The 9,510-nt window shown below is 39.2% G+C and overlaps 1 protein-coding gene across 6 annotated transcripts in view; it reads right to left on the bottom strand.

Moving 5' to 3' along the window:
* Positions 1-6,044: 6,044 nt before the first annotated feature.
* Positions 6,045-9,510, bottom strand: part of slc36a1 (solute carrier family 36 member 1) — a 75,027-nt gene continuing 71,561 nt past the window's right edge. For all 6 annotated transcript variants that reach the window (XM_034221727.1, XM_034221726.1, XM_034221725.1 and 3 more), the window contains one exon: positions 6,045-8,204. In XM_034221727.1, coding sequence (XP_034077618.1) covers positions 7,930-8,204 — 275 coding nt within the window. In that variant the 3' untranslated portion in view covers positions 6,045-7,929. The remainder of the gene's footprint in view (positions 8,205-9,510) is intronic.

Genomic DNA, 9,510 nt, shown 5'->3' with positions numbered 1-9,510 from the left:
GTTCATCCCTACAGGATCAGACATAATAAGACGATCAGAGCCAAGATCCAGAAGACCTGTGAGTAATGAATATCCTCCATTCATCTAGATATGAAACTCTTTCATGGATCATGACCTCAGAGGAAAACAACACTCTTGTTTTTCTCTCTTCATCATTCTGGCTGTTTCTCTTCATGTTTTATTATCATCATTATTCTCTCTCTCTCTCCTTCTCCTCTCAGGTGACAGGAAGTGAAGACACACAGAAAGGTGAGAGGTGAAGTTTGTTTATTGAGGTTTCACCGCGGAATAAATGTAGTTATTGGTTATGGTATTTCTGGAGAAAGAAAGTCCTGCATTCAAAATGTTCCTCAAGTAAAAGTAGAAAAGTATTCTCATCAAAATATAGTGAAAGCAGCGACAGTAAAAGTAGTCGTTGTGCAGATTGGTCCATTTCAGAATAATATATATGATATGTTTTATAATGATTGATCATGAAAGTGTTCTCAAAGCTGGTGAAGGTGCAGCTAGTTTGAATGACTTTGTATACTGCAGGGTAGCTGGTGGATTTACTCCAGGTGGAACTAAAGTCTGATTCAACACTTGATTAGATTTCACATCATTCATCCACATCTGTAAAGTAACTAAAGGTATTAAATACATGTAGTGGAGGAAAAGTACACCATGTACCTCTGAACTGGAGTGGAGTAGAAGTACACAGTAGCATAACATGGCAATACTCAAGTAAAGTACAAGTACATCAAAATGGTACTTAAGTACAGTACTTGAGTAAATATACTTAGTGTTAGAGAATAATTCTGTCTTACTCCTGAGATATTTAACCTTTTTTGCCTGTTGACGTTTATGACCAACCCTGACTCTGTTATCTCCTTTAAGGAATGTGCTGCTGCACTTATATGTGGATATTCTCAGTTTATGACCGGTCAACTCTTGGTCACAGAGCCTAACAGTCAGATAAGTGATTCAGTGTCTCCAGATGTTGGGGCTATCTCCAGTGTTCCCAGGTGTTTACGTTATCTCCCCCAATATGTGGATTAACTCTCTGTAAACTAGTTAAAAAGGTCTATCGAGAGAGAGGCTGGTCAGAATTGATGTGGCAACCCACCCGTGCAGTCAGAACCTCTGGCTGCTGTGACTTGTGATGTGACATTTTCCCGCCGATACTTGTAATAAACCACCAGTGTTTGACATCAAAGCTCCAACTCTCCTCGTGTCTCTCTGAGTCCTGACTCTCCATTGCTGTTGAAGTTTCCCTTACACTTAGTTACTCTCCTGATCTGTAAAGCTCTCCCAACATATGCAGGTTAGCATCCGGCAGCTTCTATGTGCTGGGGACCCGTACTCTACATTTCTATCATCAAACTTTGGGGTCCTCCACATCTCTGGGTTCCCAGCAGGACTCTCTGAGCTGCAGACACATTCTTTCTGTGACTTTGATCCAGATATTTGGAGTATAACAACTGAAGCTGTTTCTCCATGTTCAGGAACTCGAGTCCTGCGGCAGGAAGCGGTCCTTCTCTCCAAGAACTCCTGGAGCCAGGCCTGCAAGCTGGTCCAGAACCAGAGTCCAACCGGTCGACCTCGTAAAGTTAAACTAAACTACACGATTATTAAAGATCATGTTTAAATTTAAAAAAAGGATGCTTTCAGACTGCAGGGTTTCCCACACATAGACTCTACTTGTATACAGGTATATTAACAGCCGCCAAAGTATATTTCGTATATATATTTTTTTTGTATCCGTTCGCAAGCACGACGCCATCTGCGATCGATTAACGAGTGGACAATGATCCCTCGCTCTACGCCTCCTGTACCTGTTCGCTCTGTGTTGGGAAAATACTGAATGTTCCTTCTGTATCAGAGTAGCACATGATAACAGAGGCCCTACGTAGCTGTGTACGTAGCCGGATGTCTGACTACATGGATGACGCTCATGAGACACTGTGTTGAAGTCATGATAGCTATGTTCCTCAGATTGGCAGATGACACCGCCCCTAGAGAGACAGGCTGTCATGTTTATTGCTTACGCAGGCCTTCTGAACTAATGTCTTTGCTTTGAACCGGTATTCCTCCATCTTGTTGACTGTAACTCCCTCTCTTGTATATAAAGCATATCAAGGACTCTACTCTGGGAACTATTTGTCCCACGCAGCCCTGTGTGTGATGACTACTTCCATTCTTGCAAGGATAATAAATACATGGATCCTGATATTGAAGACCAAGCCGGTGACGAGTGATATTTGTATAACACTCTGCTATCACGTGAAGGGTCTGCTAACAAGCGACCAGCAGAAAGGGAGACCTTACGAGAAACAGAGAAGACGACGTAAACATCGTTTCTCTGACTACAGTCAAAGCAGATACTTTGTGGAATATAAAAATGAAACTATAAGAATTACTCAGAATGTTCTTTTACAAATATTTCAAATGTTTCTATCCGAGTGCTTTCCTCATGAATTATCCATAAATCTTGGAGTTGTTTTCCTGTGTATTTCATAATCTTAGAGGATATTTGATTTGATGTTTTTGTATTCGGGATTGTGGGAAACGATCTCTCTGTCTGTACACACAAACTGAAAGATTGACAATAAAGTTGACTTTGATTTCATGTAACTTTCAGATCAAAAATGTTTTTATTGCGTTTCTAGAATGCATAACAAGGGTTTGTCCTTTTAGAAATGGAAAGCAAAATGTATGCAAATGACACAATTGTTTGTTCTGGTTATATGTACAAAGGTAAAAATAAAATAAAAAACAAACAATAACGTCTAAAGTTATCCCCTACATTCACTGCTAGTGAGCCTCAGACACACAAATATTTACAAGAAATATTGTTAAACTAATATATATGCATGTAATACATTATGCATAAACATAAATGCTACATACACTGCATACATACACACATACATATGCTGCACATAAGCTATATCAATAACAGATAATTTTACAGAGTGTGGAATACATTAAAAAAGGTCCCCAGGCTTCCTGAAATGTCCTGTTTCAGTATAGAAATGAATATCTGATCTTTTCCAGTTTCATGCAGGACATTATATCCGTCAACCAGCTAGCAGAGAGCAAAGGACAGAGATGGACGTTCTGCAGTTAAATGCATCTCCTTTCCTATGACCCCAAATAGAGCGGTGCAGTGATGACGTATTTTTGTAGGCCGACCCGGAAGTAAGCTGCTGGTTCCCTCGACAAAAAGCAACGGGATTTCTCCATAGGATTTAGGAATATTGTAAAAAATAAGATCTGTGGAAAACGAACCTGTTTGATAAATGCACGTTTTGTTCAGTCGGGTAATCTCCACATGTCTACCCTACTTTTAAAATGTTCGAATCATAAATCTAATGGCCAGAAGCTAAATTCTAACGTTATGCTGTAAAGCAACTACAGCCGAGTCCAGCAGCACGACTTCAACGTCACGCCAACTTAAGATCCATATTCAGACACACAGATTCTAAATGGAACGAGTTGAAGCGTTTGTTTGAACAGTTTGCAGGAGGCAGGTACTTGCTTTCAAGCAGAACAGGGCAAACAAACTCAGAGGAGTGTTTACGTGTTCGGCGTAATGACGTACAACGTCCTCCACAACTTCTGTTCAATCAGGAGAGACGGTTTTGATGTAATAATACATATTTATTGCAGAGATACACAAATGAATGTAATGGTGATTTTGGCGATTAGGCCCCGTTGTGCAGGAAGTATCATTCGGGAGGGTAGAGCCGATCCGATGAAACCCCCCCGGGGTCTAGACACTGGTGGTGGTGAATGGATAGTTGGGTCGGTCTGAAGAGGAGGGGCTTAGCTTGACCCTGGATTCAGAGGGACAGGAGGTGAAAAGGGGGGAGGGGGGTTGCGTAGAGTCACCTGAAATGACAGCTGTCAGAGGAGGGAGAGCAGACTTAAAAGGCTTAGCAGAGCACTATGATAGGATCTTGGGAATAGAGCGAAGTGATTGGTTAAGCTGGAGAGTGACGCCCCTGATCACTTATTGAGAGGAGAGAGAGTAGTTACATGGGAATAGTACATGAAGAGTAAAGGCGGTCTTCCTGGTTGAATTTACGCTGAGCTTCATTTGTCCTATTCAGCCACTTGTTAACAACCATCGTTTTTCAGACACGTCAACTCTTCAGAAATCACCAGTGGGGTCACTGCTGATGGATTTAATGTGGTAGAACAAAAAGTGATCCGTCTCTTCCATTTGTGTCAACCACAGACCTTATTTCCAGATATTTTCCAAAAACGAGTTCAAAAATCCCGTTGGCTCTGAGACGAGGGAAAAGGAAGTGGTGAAATGCTGACTCACTTCCTGGTTTTAGGACTCGTTCCTGCACCCCTCTATAGGGCAGCCAGAGGATTTGGATCCAGTTCAGTGCTGAACACCTGGGATAAAGTTTGAAAGATCTCCGTCCAGTACATATGAATGAGAGAGGCTTTTTAAATAAAGAAGATTCATTGTATTAATTGTTCAAAGGAGACAGGCTGCATGTTTGCTAATCTAATAGATCCAAGCTAAAGACATTAAAGTCTCATTTTATCCTCGGAAAGTTAACAAAAAAAGCTTCCTAAACTTTTATTCTGACAATCACAAATCTGGAGAATCTCCTGACTGGTTTCACATCCACAGTTTGAACCAAAGTCTACCGATATTTCAGCGTGATGTAGCCGAGATGACTTTTTCTTTTATAAAAGTGTTTTGGTTTTGACACGTGAAAAAGTAGAATATTGCTCCATATGTTGTCTCCAGTACTGAGCAAGATCACTCTCTATTCCAGTAAGTCTTCACAGGCTCTGCAGCATTTTGAAGTGACGCTGCACAGATCAGTGCTGCAGAGATACAGCGACGAAGAGGAGGAGGAGGAAGAGGAGATGAGAGGAATCCTGCTACGAAGCTGGAATGGGAAAGACGACTTCAGCAGGGAGAGGAGATGAGGAACAGGAGAGGATTAGAATAAGAGAGGCAGGGAGAGGACGGATGAGATGAAGGTAGGCGATGAAAAATATGAGGAGAAATGGAATAGAAATGGAAAGTCTGGCTCTTACCTTGCTTCAGTCTCTGAGGAAAAATAAAAATGTTTGGTTGAACTGTCCCTTTAAAGACATCACAATGCTCGTCCGAGTCGTCCCCCTTGAGGTGTCAGTTGTAAACTATTTCTCAAAAATCAGATTTTATCTGATATTTTTTTCTTCAAAAGTATGACTTTTTAAGAATAAAACTGAAATTGATTTTATTTCTCAAAATTTTGACTTTTTCAGTAAAATCCTCAAAATTCCAACTTTTTCAGATAAATTCAGAAATATGTATTTTGTTCAAAAATCAGTATTTTTCAAAACATTCAGACTTTTTCAGAAAAAAAAGAAGAAATTAGATATTTTTCCTCAAAATTCAGTTTTTCTAAAATTAATGACTTTCAGAACATTTTTAAATCTGACTTTTTTAGAAAAATCGTTGTGAGCGTTATTCTGAGCTCATCACTGTGTTTCACCCTCATGGGGAGTGGAGGATAAACGTTACAAATTCATGAGTTTTTGCAATAAAAGATTTCTAAATCGTTTTTTTGGTTGAACTGTCCCTTTAAAAACAGAAGGGATCGTTTCTATAGCAACCTAAACAAAGACACATGCGGATGCTTTCAAATGTATTTATTCATTATATATATATATATATATATATAGGAATAAAGAAATGAAAGGGAATGAAAATAAAGTTGTCATTCATTTATTAAAATATCAAACAGATTGACTGATGATTCTAAAATGGGTTTAAACAATTAATTTGGTGGAAAATAATGATTTTATTTCCTAGAAATCGTTAGTTAGCACTAAATGAAAGTTGAAATTAGTCTTCTTTGGGAAGCTGCACATCATCTTCATCATCCTCATCTTCATCATCATAATTATTATCCCCTTAAAGTGTCAAGTGGCAATTTTAGCACATCAATTCCAGAATAAAAGAAAAACTATTGGTATTTAAAATTAAATTAAAACATAGTGTGCAGACATTTACATATGCAACAAATGGATATATACACAAAGAGCTGGTTTGAATTCTTTATGAATAAGGCTTTTATATCAACAAGCCTTTTGTATACTGCCACATAACACTGGAGACGTCTGAACAGAAGCAGTGAGTCTGCGGTTAAACCCAGAATAACTAAAACGTGTCAAATGTGTTTTATATTACATACATTACATTATAATACATGCAGAGCCTCTCTGTTCAATTAAAACACAAAGAAAATAACATTTTCAAGGTTAGGTGTTTAAAAATGCATGCTGTTTAATAAACAAACAACAACAACGTGAGTCAGAAATGTTTGTAAATACATTAAAACACCCAAAAAAAATGGGATCAAAAGAATCAGAAACACAGGAGAGCTCCGACATAAAGACGGTACGACTCGGTTCCTAAAGTCTGACTCCATTATTACTTTGTTTAGTGACGGTTCATTCTGCTAGGGTCGAGTATCAGGGAGATCTTACTGATTACAATCATCCATATTTATTTTGATTAAATCCTATGAATAATATATTTTCCCTTTTATCGTATTTTCGATCCAGATCTCAGGTTCCAGCATCACGTGATTGTTGGTGCCTTATAGAGACTAGAAACACAAACAGTGCTGCTCTGTAACTTTCCTTAATTATAATGTGTTGTACAAAAGAGAAATCATTTAAAAAGTGTTTTAATATCTTGAGGATTAGGAAAAAATGTGGAAAAAAAATTTGAAATACAAAATTCTGTTTTTTTCTTAAAGTTCTAACATTTTGTCCAAATTATAACATTCAAGACAATTAGACTTTTTTTCTCAAAATGTTCTTAAATTTTACTTTTGCAAATTATGACTTTTCTGAAAAATTAAGAAATTTCTGAAAGTAACATTTTCTGAAAAAGTAAAATTTCCTGACATTTTCTTGAATTTTTTTTAAAAAGTAACTTTTTTGGAAATATTCAGAAAAATAAACATTTTCTAGAATTTTCTGAAAAAGTCAAATGCTTTAATTTTTTCTGAAAAAGTCAAATTTGTAACACTTTAAGTAAATTGTATGGAAAAAGTAAATTTTTCAGATTTTTTTCGGAAATTCTGGCTTTTTATTAAAGTTCTAACTTTTGGTCCAAATGATGACTTTTCAGACAAATTTGACTTTTTCAGAAACATTAAGAATCTAAAATGATGAGAAATGTAAAATCTCTAAATTATAAAAAAAAGATTCCAATTATTTTCTTTGGTGAATGTTATTAACTTCCATTCTTTCAAGGACTATTGCAACACCTCGCTTCTGAATAATTCCCCAGAAAGCTCTTATATTTTCCAATTAGTTCTTATTTAATGTAATGATACTCAACTCCATTATTCGCTAAAAATACAGATACTTGATTTAGAGTTTTCATGATGTGTCTAATGTCAAAGTAGCACGACGTTACTGAATAAGGCATACATCAAAGTGCAACAACAAATGTTGATTTTCTTCTAAATGAGGTGGTGGTTAAAATATCTACAGAAAACTAAAGGTCAACAACTAATGTGGAAAGTGTTTGATAGTCCAGATTTAAATAAACACATGTGTGGGGTAGTTTGATTAAACATTCATATATTCAAAATGATAGACTACCTCTTAAATACCTCTACCTAAAATCTCTCGAAGCTACCTGAAGGAATGAATTTATCATTATTATTACGTTATTGTAAGTTTGCACTACTTTCCAGTACTTTAAATTAAGTGTGGCAGTTTGTTACAGCAATGAAATCGAGTCAGAAAGCGATGAAAGGATGAAATATACATCCTCACAGCTTCTTAAAAACGCGATAGATTAATGCAACAAAAAGCAGTGTCCACCATATCCAACAGCAGCAAGTGGAAGGATAAAGTAAAATAAAAAAAGTGCCCTAATATGTTTTCTAAATGTCTTTTTTCGGGTCATCACTGCACCATAAAGGAGGAAAACGCCTCGGTGCTTTTGAGTCCGTTTCGCTCTATGATCTTCTCGATGGCGATGTAAGTTCCCGTGATGAAGCCGATGAGCCCGATGAGGCTAATGGCGGCGTTTTTGATGGTGACAAGAGGAGAAAGACCCTCCGTGTGGAAAGTGATGATCTGCAGGATGGGCGGGAAGATCAGCGCCAGAAAACTGCTGCTGACCGAACCGACCAATGAGATGACGAGGTCCAGCTCTGGGATCAGGATGGCAAGAGCGCCTGGAAGAGAAGAGGAAAAGAGAGAATATTGTTCATAACTTTATCTCTGACTTTGTGGTGAAACTCAACGATACTCTAGGGTAAAAGTAGAGACGTCTCCGCAGAACCCATCTTTACTATAAAAAGTAAACATTTTCAGAAAGTAAAATGTTCAGTGTTATGACCTGGCTCAAAAGGCCACAACAAACATGAGACACACCATATCAACGGTTAATAAAATATGTTTATTTAAGCAAGCAATTCAAATTAAGCAAATGAATTAAGTGCAAAACGAGTAAAGCACGAGGTGTGGACGTCAGTGGTATCAGTAGTGCAAATGCAGGGTGAGGGTTGCATGGACGTGTATAGGCGCATTCACACCGCAGTACTTTTCCCACAAAGGTTCATCAGAACTTAGTTCAGGAGAACTCTCTAGTTCTCATGAACTAAGTACAGATCGCGTTCACGCCGGAATAAGTCCCTGAGGGAAGATTAGGCAAATGAAGCCGCTGACGTCACTTCTTCTTCTTCTGCTTTGGGTTTACTGGCAGGCCGCAAACAGCTTCACGGCGTATACTGCCACCCGAAGTCCCCGGCCGGAAGTCCCCGGAGTTAGGGACTGGCTTCAGTAGAAGCTGCTGGGACTCCCAGCTTCACACGGCTTCACAAAACTTTTTGGGAGTTTTACGGGGCATGGTTTGCAATCCGCCCAGCCAATCAGAAATAGGAACCTTTTTCTCCCACGAAAGTCCCTGCTCTCTAGCAAGGACGGAAAAGGGGGTGAAAAGGTTCTCATGAACTAATTTTAGTTCCGGCTCTTTTTGGTGTGAACGCAACATTTCGGAACTATATCGGAACTAAAGTGGGAAAAGTACTACGGTGTGAACGCGCCTAATGTGTGAGGGTGTTGAGGTGCACTAAAGCAACTAAAGTAACAAACAGCATACTCAACAGAACCGGGTGCCTGTAGGAAAAAGCAGAGCGAGGCAGAGAGGCTTTAAATAGCTCCAATACGTCCAGAACTCTGCCGCCAGGCTTCTCACCCACACCAAGCCATGGCACCATATCACCCCCACCCTCATCCACTGGCTGCCGGTCAAGTCCCGGATTCAATACAAAACACTCATCCTCACGTACATGTCCCTCCATTCCCTCGCACCCCAGTACCTATCGGACCTCCTCCATCCCTACACCCCTTCTCGGAGTCTGCGGTCCTCAGACACGGGCCTGCTCTCCATCCCCCGCTCTCGCCTCCGAACTGTTGGTGACAGGGCGTTCAGTGTTGCGGCCCCCACCCTCTGGAATGCACTTCCTGCCGAGATCCGTA

The sequence above is a fragment of the Gymnodraco acuticeps genome, unplaced genomic scaffold, assembly GCF_902827175.1.
Source record: "Gymnodraco acuticeps unplaced genomic scaffold, fGymAcu1.1, whole genome shotgun sequence".
Lineage (NCBI taxonomy): Eukaryota > Metazoa > Chordata > Actinopteri > Perciformes > Bathydraconidae > Gymnodraco > Gymnodraco acuticeps.
This window is presented reverse-complemented; position numbering and strand designations above follow the sequence as displayed.